At 41.2% G+C, this 13,493-nt stretch overlaps 1 protein-coding gene across 1 annotated transcript; it reads left to right on the top strand.

Moving 5' to 3' along the window:
* Positions 1-335: 335 nt before the first annotated feature.
* On the top strand, positions 336-5,741 carry LOC137604167 (high-affinity choline transporter 1-like). Its single transcript, XM_068328120.1, has 8 exons — positions 336-506; positions 1,168-1,284; positions 3,556-3,711; positions 3,787-3,935; positions 4,040-4,183; positions 4,324-4,477; positions 4,760-4,977; positions 5,183-5,741. Exons 1-8 carry the CDS (start codon positions 353-355, stop codon positions 5,702-5,704), a joined length of 1,614 nt encoding a protein of 537 aa, XP_068184221.1. The 5' UTR covers positions 336-352; the 3' UTR covers positions 5,705-5,741.
* Positions 5,742-13,493: the final 7,752 nt, after the last annotated feature.

Below are 13,493 nucleotides of genomic sequence, written 5' to 3' on the forward strand. Positions count from 1 at the left end.
ATTATTGTGTTGACAGCCAGTATGATTCATTTTAAGTTAGAAACCCATCTATATATATTTGTTTTATTTAGTTAAACGTGAACATGTTAACATTACCATTATTTGTCAGATATGAATATATTTTAATATTTTAGTCTCTCAAGGACATAATTGCACGTTTTCTGATAATCAACCCCTGAGGGGAAAGGCCGAAATGAGTAGAAGAAACTGAAAACCAGTTTTGTTAATTGTTGGATGAGTTGGTAATTATTTAACTGTAGTGCTGCGTTTTTATTAAATGTTCACACTTCAGCTCGTGCAGAAGACATTCAAACCGGGCATCATGGCTCCCAACATCCCAGGAGTGATAGTGATGGTGGTTTTCTACCTGCTGGTTCTTGGGACCGGAATCTGGGCTTCTTTCAAGGCCAAAAGGAAACAGAAGAGAAGTGGAGCCACTGGAATGGAGATGGTCCTGCTGGGAAACCGGAGCATTAATGTGGTGGTGGGGGTCTTCACCTTGACAGGTGAGGAGAACAAGTAAACAGAACTAGGATGGAAACTCAAATGTGCAATAATCTGTTGGGCTTTAAGTCTACAGAAACTGAAGAAAGCAGATCTGTTTCTGAAAATAAAACTATCAGTAATTTTTTGCATTTTGCTGAACAGCCCAAACAAAGACACAATGATATAACTGATTCACATGTAATATAATGTGTAAAATGTTGTTTATATAACAATCACATGTATTGGAGACACTATTTGCTTCAATATAGTCAAATATATCCACTTTGAGCTGTATGACCTCTTTAGTGTCACTTCACTCTTGAAGTGCCAGATTTCCTTAAATTCAAAATTATGACGTGAACAAAATGACTAGTTCTTTATTCAGGTTTCAGGCACGCACCTTAAATCACTGTAGGTCACAGAAGAAAATAACCATGACCTTTACAACATTTATAGTTACCATAGAGACCAAACACTCACATGGAAGGTTTTGTTCTCTGAAAACAACTCGTTGTGATTTTATTCATTAACTTCAATCATCCATTTCTCATCCATGGAACGTAATTTTCTAAACTTAGTGATTGTATATTATTGGCAGTGAATCATCACCAAACCAGCTGTTGTTTTTCCAAAGAGCTGCTGTTTAGACACTAACATTAATGCTGTGTGTTCGTCTTGTAGCTACGTGGGTCGGCGGAGGCGTCATTGTCGGCACAGTTGAGATGGTGTACACACCCTCCATGGGCATGTCCGGGGCTTTAGTGATGTTTGTGGCGTACAGCATGTCTTTCATTACCGGTGGGTCTTCAAAAATATCAGCTATAAGGTTCAGAGTTCATTTGTAAAATATATCCATGTGTCATTCTGGCTTTTTCTTGTAAGCTTACCATATAGATGTACAAAATGGTTTCATCCATTTCATTTGGTCTACCTATACAATTTCCTCCGGGATTAATAAAGTATCTATCTATCTATCTATCTATTATGTGGTCAGGGCGGGCCTATGGTGAGAAAGTGGAGTGGAGTGTAGGAAAGTTGGAATTCCATTTTTTTTCCTTTTGTCTTGTCTGCATGTATTCTCATAGTTTAACCTCATAAAAGGGGGTCAACCATTTTATGAGATCAATGCTTATTTTAGTCTTGCAGCAAAATCTTTTATACATTTTAATAGGTGCATGTGACCGTCACCAGTCCTCTCTGGGAACTAAATTGTCAGTCTTTATTAGAATTTCCTATTGTGAGCCAGAGAGGGAAGTGCTGCACCCCTGTGAGTTAAGGGGGAAAGCAAAAGGAGACAGGGAGAGAGAACACAAACAAGGTAGTGGATAGACAGGCAGTGCTGTTGGAGTGAAAAAGGTTTAGGCTGTTTTACTCCATCTTAGAACTGATATCTCTACACCAACGTTACAAAACATCAGATTAGTGGAGGTCCTGATAATATAGAATAGACCACCAGAGGAAACCAGTGTAGGAGGAAGATAGAGGGCATCAGAGTGTGATGACTGAAGAGAGACTCATCACATTCTGATGGACCCAATGGTTCTCAATAATTGGACATCGACAGGAGCTGGTAAACCCTGACCCAACATGGATGTATGATGAAACCAACACCCAGATAGGCTACCAGAACTCAACAGGGCCATTCTAGCCGAGTAGCCCCAACCCTGGCAGCCAGGAGCATCCAGACGCCATCATCCGAAGAGTCACCGGGGGCACCGAGAACCACGTAGACCCAGGGACCGAGAGGAGGCCACGGCCGCCACCGCCAGGGTGCACGGGACAGGCCCAACGGGCACGGGGCAAGGAGGCCCCCACCACCCAAACTGAAAGGAAAAAAGTGTCTACATCAATGAGGATCTCACTAACAAGAAAGCTGATATCGCTAAAAATGCTCGGCAAACTGAAGAAGAATGGGCTGATAGACAACATAAATAAACAACTGCAGAATCTTCATCAGAAAAAAAGGGGCTTGCTCGGAAACAATGATGTATACTATTACATACTCCTATAGACTAGTTATACACACTAAGTCTTAACCAGTCATTTCTGTCACAAAGGAGGCACACAATTACAATCAATCTTTACAAATTTGCCGTATAAAAAGAAAGTTGCGCAATACAAATTTCAATTCTTTTAAGCAGATGAAGTATGTTGCGCAATTTTAAATCTCTTTTTTTTTCAGTAAGTCCTAAGACAAACTCAAATTTATCCATCCATCCATCCATCCATCCATCTTCCACCGCTTATCCGTAGTCGGGTTGCGGGGGCAGCAGCTTCAACAGGGAGCCCCAAACTTCCCTTTCCCCCCACATCCACCAGCTCTGACTGGGGGTCCCAAGGCGTTCCCAGGCCAGTGTTGAGATATAATCCCTCCACCTGGTCCTGGGTCTGGCCCGAGGTCTCCTCTCAGCTGGACGTGCCAGAAACACCTCCCTAGGGAGGCGTCCCGGAGGCATCCGCACCAGATGCCCAAACCACCTCAACTGACTCCTTTCCACGCGAAGAAGCAGCAGCTCTACTCTGATCCCCTCGTGAACAGCAGTGTTTCTACCTTATCTCTAAGGGAAACACCAGCTATCCACCTGAGAAAGACCATTTCAGCCTCTTATATCTGCGATCTCCTTCTTTGGGTCATGACCCATCGCTCATGACCATAGGTGAGGGTAGGAACGAAGATTGATTGGTAGATGGAGAGCTTTGCCTCTCGGCTTAGCTCCCTGTATGTGACAACAGTGCGGTAAAGTGACTGCAATACCGCTCCTGCTGCCCCAATTCTCCGTCCAATCTCATGCCCCATTGTTCCCTCACTCATGAACGGGACCCCAAGATACTTAAACTCCTTCACTCGTGGAAGGGCCTCATTCCCCACTCGGAGAAGGCAGTCCACCGGTTTCCTGCTGAGGACCATGGCCTCAGATTTGGAGGTGCTAAAACTTATATTTAAGTATAGATAAATCACCTTTCATTTCATCATTGTTCTTCTCTAATGTTGCATGTTAGAAAAAAAGAGATATTTACATACGAGGCTTAACGATCTCATTTTCATTGTCCTCCATCTCTTAATTAAAGCTGGTCTGCTGTTCGCCAAACCAATGAGAGATATAAACTGTGTGACGATGCTGGACCCATTCAAGCTCAAGTATGGAAAAGTAATGGGAGTCATACTGAGCCTATGTTCCCTTTTTGTTGATCTGACCTGGGTGCCATCAACACTTATGGGTTTAGGTATAATTTATACACCAAAAGTATTCTTGTACAAACAATGTGCAGTGAATTTTGACCTAAATAATTTTTTGACAGGAGGGATGATGAGCGTCGTCCTGGATTTGCCGTTCTCTGTTTGTATCTGGATCTCTGCTGCTGTGGCTGTTATCTACACCCTGATGGGAGGTCTCTACTCTGTGGCCTACACAGATGTTATACAGCTGATCCTCATATTTGTAGGCTTGGTGAGTTTGATATGTTTAAAGATTTCATGAAGTATTTGTCTTCCTACTAAAAGCAATTCCAAATGAATTTATGAATGAATCGTCTTTGACATTTCTTGTCTCAGTCCATCTGTGTTCCTTTCGCGTTGACGAGTCCTCACACCTTGGACATCAGTCAGACTCTGATGAACAACACCTTACACGCTCCATGGATTGGAGAACTGGAGCTGAGAAAGACCTGGATCATGATTGATGACTTCTTGTTCTTCGTAAGGAACCAACACCACATACTCTATCAACTGCAAAACTGCTTTGGGGATGGCAACAGGACCATTCCTTTGCAGATTTTATCCAATGAGGATTGTACACAAGAAATGAAAAGTTCTAAATCTTAAGGTTTACTTTCAAGGCACTGGGTAGTCTTGGATATCAGGCTTTCCACCAGAGGACGCTGTCGGCCTCTTCCACAGCCACAGCCAAGCTCACAAGCCTTTTTGCTGCCGTCATCATGCTTGTGATTGGAATACCCATCATCCTGCTGGGGGCGGCCGCTGCTTCCACAGGTGAGAGGGCACAAAAATCAGGTGTAAGGAGCTAGACTGCCACTATCATGAAGTGGATTAGTGTCATTAGGTAATCAGCAGCACACACACCTCAAATGCATTGAACCTAGCTGAGTAATTAACAAAATGTGTTGGTTTTCTTTATCATTGTTATATTTAGGAGGCACTCCAACTTCTGTAAAAATGAAATTAAAACTCAAGTCTGGACCCAACACAGTTTACACATGTAAAAGATCATGTCTTCATTCTTCAGTCGTTCTTTCTTCTGTGGTCATCCCTCAGACTGGAACCAGACCACCTATGGTTCTCCATCTCCATATGAACGTGGAGAAGCTGCTATGGCTCTACCCATCACCCTGCAGCACCTCACCCCACCCTTCATCTCCATCATCGGGATTGGATGTGTGGCTGCTGCTGTGATGTCATCAGCTGACTCTGCTTTACTTGCTGCATCTTCGGTCTTCACTTCTAACATTTACAAGACTATTCTGAGACCTCAGGTACAAAAACCCGACAGACAGTCTCATCCATGCAGAAAAATCTAATTTAACGTAAAGCATGAATAGATTTTCAGGTGAGATTAAGAAGAAAAAAACAGTAGGAAACAGAGCAGAAAAATGTAGGAAAGTTCTTTGAGACAAAGTTGAAGAAATAGTCTGACTTTGCTGTTTACCTGACACTCTTCCTCTTTACTTTCTTTTTCAGGCATTAGACAGAGAGATCCAGTGGGTGATTCGTGTTTCCGTGGTGATGGCGGGTGTTATTGCAATGTCACTCAGCACCTTACAAAACAGTATTTTATTGTTTTGGTTCATGGGTAATGAAATGGCGTACACTATTAACTTCTCTCAGCTTTTTTGTGTCCTCTTCTTCAACATTTCCAACAGTTATGGATCTATTATGGGCTTATTGGTGGGATTGATGATCCGATTGCTCAGTGGAGACCCAATAATAGGATTAGAACCAGTCCTACATTTCCCAGGATGCACTTTGGAGGATGGTGTTTATGTCCAGTACGCTCCAGTTAAGACCATCTCCATGCTGTCTTCCATTGCTGCCATCTTGTTGTTCTCCTACCTGGCTTCTGTCCTCTTCAACAAAGGTGTTCTACCTGAGAAGTGGGATGTGTTCAAAGTGAAAGCCCAGCACTCACCAGTACCACTGTCACCAGTAGGTGGCGCCATGGAGGAGAATGAGATCCAAGCTCAGAATGGACTCTCACAGTAATGATTATTGTTAACATGATTAATGTTCATGTGTTCAGCATGCTTTATTACCGTGATTTCTAGTTTGTCACACTGCTCTGCAGCGTGATATTTTAGTCTTCCCTAATAATACTGAATTTACCAATACAAGGCATGATGAAAATAAACTCACTGGCTGTCCATGACTTCTTTAGATGTAAAATTGTGTTTTTCAATAATGAGGGCTACGGTACGGTTGGATGGAGCTTGTCAGCAAAGTTTGTAATCAAGGAATTTAGCACCATGACAAATGATCCAGTTATGCAACACAGGATTGCGAATCAGAGGAAGAGGGAAAACTTGCACCAGTTTACGATTCAATAACGTCCGCTTATGTTAAAGCTCACCCAAGAGCGAACACAATGTCACTTTGGATATAGCATCTTGCGAACAAAGCAGAGGCATCCAAAAGTCAACATGCAAAAATGAAGGTAGGTGTGGAGGTCTGGGTACCAGAGATTGGCTGCCTCATTCGTCAATCAATCAGGCGGTTGGTGATAACTTTTCTTTTAACATCGACAACATCTTAGGTGTCTTATCTTTACCAGTACACATCCATGTATTTACGTCATTTGAGCACCTACAGTATGTCACAACTTGCTTCTTCAGAATAGATACTGCCCATTCTGGGCAATAGCAATGAAGTTGAATTTCATTGAATTTGGTGTTTCCATCCAGGGCAACTTTGACATTTTCTCTCACATCTGACAAAAACATGTAAACACTGAGACAAGGAAGGTTTCCTCACAATCTAGTAATCGATTTGAAAAATCTTTCCTTTGTTTTTTGCCATTCCTCAGACTGATCCTCCTACTTTGTTAGGAGCCAGTCCATCTAGAGGTTAGTCAATGTCTAGAGGTTAGTTAATGTCATCTGCTTTGCTGTCAATCCCCAACAGAAGATTCAATTGAACTCTGCTGTTCAGAAATTACAAGGATTCAACTTTTCATTTACATTTACAAATGTTGATTTTCTTTGTGATTTGTGAACAATGTTTGAGAGAAATGGTAATATTGTGTATCTGGAATGAATTATAGATCTTTAAGTCCATCTCATGAAAAATGGGAGCAAAAACAAAAGTGTTGCGTTTATATTTTTGTTGAGTATAAATATAAAAACTGTACCTAATCCAGTGAGTGTTCCAGGCAGCCAGGTGACGTCAATAAAAAGCAAAATTGTGTCCCTCGTGGTGTCTTGTGGGGAGTGCCTCAGGAGTATGGGGTTCGGGGCCTTCTGCTGAGGGCAGTCCGGTCAGTGTATTACTGAAGCCAGTGCTTGCTTTGGATTGTCGGCTGTAAGTCCAAGATGCACCTGTTCCAGGTACATCTTGGAGTGACACAGATGGGATGAGGATCAGCACCTCCATATCCAAGGTCGTGGTGCTCAAGTGGAAAACGGTGGTCTGCCCTCTTCACTAATGTACTTCAGTATGTGAGACTCCCAGACTCTGTGTTGGATGTTGTGCTGTGCAGTCAGGGACCCCCAGAACACAGTGGTCTCCCCTTTCATTTACCTCCAACTTCATACATAACACATGAAACTGCCACATCCAGAAGTTCTCTGACCATACATATATCTACATACTGTATATCGGCATGTATCTGAGGGGAAGGACCAAGAATACAGGAAGATGGTCAAGGAATTAGTTTTCTGGTGTGAGCTAAACTGGATCCACAAACTCAGTAAAGACAAAGGAGATGGTCATCAACTTCAGGAGGAAACATGACAGATTGCACAGGTAAACATCCAGGGTGTAGACAATAGAGGTGGTGGAGAGTTAAAAATATGTAGGTGTTGAAATCAAAAATATTCTTTATTACATTTCTTTTATCAAAACAAATTTAATAAACATTCCAGAATATTTGCTTAAATTTGACTAATGTAGCCATAATTCATTCTTTTTACTCCTTTCAACAGTAACAGCAAACACCACAACGTAAATGCAAGAAGAGATATTTATTTCAGGTAAATGACCAACATCAGAATACAGATCTTGTTTTGTGATTAACATCTGTGTGATTCACTTTCAATGATTTAGTAGTTTTATGGATACTACGTGAGATAAACACACAACTGAAAACACAGGTACCATTCTTTTCATCTTTGGCTATAATGTCTCACTTGGAGAGTTTCTGTTCATTTCCTCCTTCTCCTCCTCTATGGCGCCACCTACTGGTGACAGTGGTACTGGTGAGTGCTGGGCTTTCACTTTGAACACATCCCACTTCTCAGGTAGAACACCTTTGTTGAAGAGGACAGAAGCCAGGTAGGAGAACAACAAGATGGCAGCAATGGTGGACAGCATGGAGATGGTCTTAACTGGAGCGTACTGGACATAAACACCGTCCTCCAGAGTGCATCCTGGGAAATGTAGGACTGGTTCTAATCCCAGTGACGTGTCTCCACTCAGCAGCTTTAACATCAATGCCACCAGTACACCCATGATAGCCCCATAACCATTGGAGATGTTGAAGAAAAGTACACAGAGGAGTTCAGGGAAAATGATGATGTAGCACACTTCAAAACCAAGGAACCAGAACACCATGATACTGTCATTCACTATGGTGAGAGAAGCTCCAGCCACGCCTACGAACACCACAGAAGCCTGGACCACCCGCTGACTCTTTTGGTCCGAAGCCTGGAGGAGAAGATAAAGATCATCTGAACATTGAGTGACTTACTCTGCTGACTTCTCACTACTTTATTTCTACATTGATTCTCTGTCACATCAGTTCTGACTTAATTTGTGCTTTCTTGCCTCTTGTTTCACCTGTTTTTTAAAAAAAAATTGTCACACATTCACAGCTGCACAGTGATATTCTGGAAAGTAATATTTATTATTGTGTAGAGTAAGGTTAAAGAAACGTTCTTGGAACTCTTGCCAGTTCTGTATCTGACAGGGATGCATGAAGTTGTATTCTCACCTGAGGTCTCAGGATGTTCTTGTAAATGTTAGCAGTGAAGACAGAAGATGCTGACAGTAAAGCAGAGTCAGCTGATGACATCACAGCAGCAGCCACACATCCAATACCGATGATGGAGATGAAGGTGGGGGTGAGGTGCTGCAGGGTGATGGGTAGAACCATAGCAGCTTCTCCACGTTCATATGGAGATGGAGAACCATAGGTGGTCTGGTTCCAGTCTGAGATTTGGACAAAATGCAATGAAAGACTATAAGAATCATCACATGATGTGCTTATTTTTGGCAGTCCCATTGAATTGGCTAGATTAAATAAAATAATAATGACAGTAGACAGTAATTTCAGGTGGAATTACACAATTTGGGCTGAAAAAATATGTTCGAGGCAAACTGCTGTGAAGTTAATTAATCAAAAATAGCTGCTTCTAAGTAAAAGATGAATATTAGTCATTACAACAAAAACTTGAAAGATTGCACATCACAAAGTTCTTTGATAGATGGAGATCACTGTGGTCACTGTTTATATACATGTGATACTTCCGGCTCTAAACAGGAGCAGACGTTATTCCTTCCGTCTCCTGTTGTCGTTCAAGTGGGAGACCCTGCTCCCCCTTGAACGACATCAAATTATGTTAGTTTTAGAAAGGCTTAGACCATTATTACAAGGTACATCATTATTACCTGTGGACGCAGCAGCTGCTCCAATAAGTATAAGAGGTATCGAAAATATGGGTAGGACGAAAGCTGCAGCGAAGCAGGAGATCTTTGCTGAGGCAGTCGATGAAGCTGACAAGGTCCTCTGGTGAAAAGCTTGGTATCCCAAACCCCCCAGGGCCTGGAAATAAATTGGAGACTTGAGCACTTTGCATCTAAATTAATTTCAAGTTCAAACAGTCAGTTGATAGTTAATTTCACTGTGACACAAACTAATTCTTTAGGTACCGAACAACAGTTCGGTCTTTTTAATTCATCTGACATTGACCATTTATAGACAATAGTGAATTATATTTGATGAAGGACATACTGTAGTTTCCTTACAAAAAGTAAGAAGTCATCAATCATGATCCAGATCTTCTTCATCTCTGGTTGACCAATCCAGGGAGCGTTTAAGGTGTTGTTCATCAGAGTCTGACTGATGTCCAGGGTGTGAGGACTCGTCATGACAAAGGGAACACAGATGGACTGAGAGACAAATGAAGAAAATAATACATGGAATCAACAAGAGTAGTTTAATATTTTATGCCTGTTAAACTCACAACTCACCAAACCTCCTAAAATGAGCACCAGCTGTATAACATCTGTGTAGGCCACAGAGTAGAGACCTCCCATCAGGGTGTAGATAATGATGACAGCAGCAGAGATCCAGACACAAAGAGAGAACGGCAAATCCAGAACCACACTCGTGGTTCCTCCTGTCAGATATCAGGACAACGAGGTCACACTATGTTTTAATAAACACATTGATAGATTATGCTGGATATAACCTCATGCATATGTAAATATATGAAATTCAATATACACACTGTACCTAAACCAGTGAGTGTTGAAGGCACCCAGATGAGATCAATGAAAACTGAAAGGAGACTCATTCCAGTCGTTACTGCTTTTCCATACTTGATGTGGAAAGAGTCCAGCATCGTCATACAGTTCCTTTCTCTCAGTGGTTTGACAAACAGCAGACCTCCTTTATTGAAACACAATTTAAAATAAATGGACGGAAAGAGAAGATATCCAAGATACAGCATAAACCAGCTCCATGAACAATGTTCTTAAATGCATAGATGTTTGTCTTTGATAAAGAAAAAAGCTTCTTTGTTTAATTGACAAAATGTGTTACGTACATCCTGCTCTGACTGCTTGTTAATCACATTTGAATTGTTTTATAAAGTGATTTGAAATCATTAAATCTATAAATCATGTGCTGGCTACCTGACAGGAATCTGACAGATGTTGAAAGTCAGTTGTCTAGAGGTGAAACAGGAGGGTGCCGAGACTGTCCCAGTTTGTCAGGCTGCCCCCAGCCTGGTCATCCCATCAGGTAACCTGTGACTCAGGTGAGGTAGGAGTCCACCATCATCTCCACAAATTAAAGTTGCTGTTTACAAGGGAGGGGTGGGGCTTCAGGGGCAGGGAAGTACCAGCTGATGACAATCAGGTGGACTCATTGACTTTGTCCACAGCTGCCTCACTGTTCTTCCTCTCAGAATATTATAACATGATAAGACATTCCCTCAATTCATCTGAGGAAATGTAAAAAAGTGACCGTTGGAAGAGAGGTGAAAACAACCGACTGCTGGGGTACGTATTAGTGTGATTCTATGTCATTGTCAAACCCACTGGTTAAGTTACATATTCACACAAACACTGTTCTACCAGGTGTACTAAAACTCTTACCAATAATAAAAGTTGAACTGAACGACAGGAACACAAATAGTACTCGGATCAGCCCCATGGATGGTGTGCTCATCATCTCAACACTGCCAACAATGACACCTCCTCCAATCCACGTTGCTACAGGATAGATGACACATCTATTCAATTACTTTCCATGAATGTTGAATGTCTAACACAAATTTTCAACAAGCACACAACGAGTAATTTAATTAATAAGCAAACTATGGAGAAAATTATATTTTGACTGTTATGATGACTGTGTCATGGCTGGTCTTCAAAATAGGAAGTCTAAGGTAATTATTGGGTGCACCTCCCACCTACATGACATTTTGTACATCGTTTGTGTATTTCTATTTAGTTGTATATTTCTATTATATACAAATATACAGAAATTATAATATTTCTGTATATTTGTACGACATTTGTACATGAATATGTATGTTTTAAAAGTGGTCTTCAGGGAATGTCGACCTTTGGACATGTTCATGTTATCAAATCTGGCCCACCTTCCAAAACGTTCGGACACCCCTGGTGTATGTGTTTTTAATTTCAACTGGAACTTAAATCCCCTTTCAAAAGGTACAATTCATAATGTTATATAACTTAGTTATGATTCATGAGTTGAAGGAATTTACTAGTTCTGCCAGCTGTTTCCTCCTCACCTGTCATGGTGAAGATCCCCACCACGCAGTTGATGCTCCGGTTTCCCAGCAGGACCATCTCCATTCCAGTGGCTCCACTTCTCTTCTGTTTCCTTTTGGACTTGAAAGAAGCCCAGATTCCAGTTCCAAGGACCAGCAGGTAGAAAACCACCATCACTATCACTCCTGGGACATTAACAGCCATGATGGACTGGTTGACTTTCTGCCCTGGTTGCCGATGTCTGAGAGACTCGGTGAGTGAAGATAGAACAAAAAATCTGATTCAAACTGCTACCCTCTGAAGTAAAAACTGGTTACATTGTGAAGCAAACTGATATTTTATAGATGTGTGTATTTTTAGTACACAAAAATGTTTGCTGGAAATCATTCAATAAAAAGGACTAACACTGACCTCCTCTTTCAAGAGATTTTCTTCAAAGGCACGTAGTGACAGTCTTGTCAGTCTGTCTGGGAAAGTTCAAATTTTCAATATCACATTTTAATATTCAGAGTCAAAGTCAACATTGTTGTTGACTCTGCTACGTGTCAAATTCATATTGGGGATTCAAATGCTGTTTTTCCCTAATCCACTGTGTGAACATAAAATAGTTCACAGTTGTAATCCAGTGTTGCTTGTCATATGAAGGTATGACATGAGCCGTCAGCTCAGTATTTTGTTTGCTTTGTTAAGTCTCTGAATTATAATTCTGTGTGTATGGTTTATTATTATTACTATATCGTCTATCATTGCAGGTTTGCTGTTATCTTTCCAGGAGGAGCATACCTGGCGACTCTTCTGAACCTTTCAGTCTATTTCTACATGACTTGGCATTAGTAAAGTGGGAGAGAGTTGACCTTGTCCCCTCTACGAATGATATCTGGTCTTATTTTGAAGAGTCATTTAGCACTTTTATGGGTAAGCACGCCCCACTGAAAAGTTTCTGGACCAAGAATCCCATCGGCCCCTTCCTTGAACCTGATCAGTCATTAAAACCAGAGCCAGGTTTTCTCAGTCAGTCATCTGTTGATTGGCTCCCCTTTAGGCAATGTAGGCGATGACCACAAGAAGAACTAGATAAGTGTGGAAGATAAAGTCTTCCACAGTTTCAATTGGCAACTCATATGTTTCTCTTATGACTGGAAATCTGCGGCAAGTAGTGATGTTCCCTTTGACACGGCATTCCAAACCACGCCCCAGACTTGGTAGTTGTTGTTGTTTTTTTAACCACTGCAATGGAGCTTGCTTCAAACATAGAAAAAACAATGTGACTGATGTTGTTTGAACCAGCCAAGTGGTTCATCCTGCAGCAGAACCAAGTTATTGGTTTCAATCAGATGTGTTAAAATACATGCAAAGAATATTATTGCATGTATTTGTAATATAAACTTATACGCCTGTGTTTGTGCATGATTTACATAAGAGGACTAGGGCCACTGGGAAAAAAAGACAAGGTCTGTATTGTGAGATGAAAAGTTAGATTTCTGACTGTAATCTCAAAACTTAGTTATTTCCTATCATTTTTATCAATGTTTATATTCTTTTACAATCTGAATACTAATCAGTATATTACAAATACATGCAAAGAACATGACTGCAGTACAGTCATTCTGCCAGTAGAGAGAGCCCACGTTCTCAATGAATGAAGCTTTGAGTAATGAGCAAGTTTTGAACACAATTGTCCCAAAGGGTTTGAAGCCTCACAAAACCTCATTTGGACATGACTAGTCACAGTCTTCCCTCTTTTCCTCTGACCTCAACTGTTACAGGACTATACCGAGACACGTGTAGAGTGGAATCCTAATTTCCCATTGGGGAT

Source organism: Antennarius striatus, chromosome 11, assembly GCF_040054535.1.
Source record: "Antennarius striatus isolate MH-2024 chromosome 11, ASM4005453v1, whole genome shotgun sequence".
NCBI classification, from domain to species: Eukaryota; Metazoa; Chordata; class Actinopteri; order Lophiiformes; family Antennariidae; genus Antennarius; species Antennarius striatus.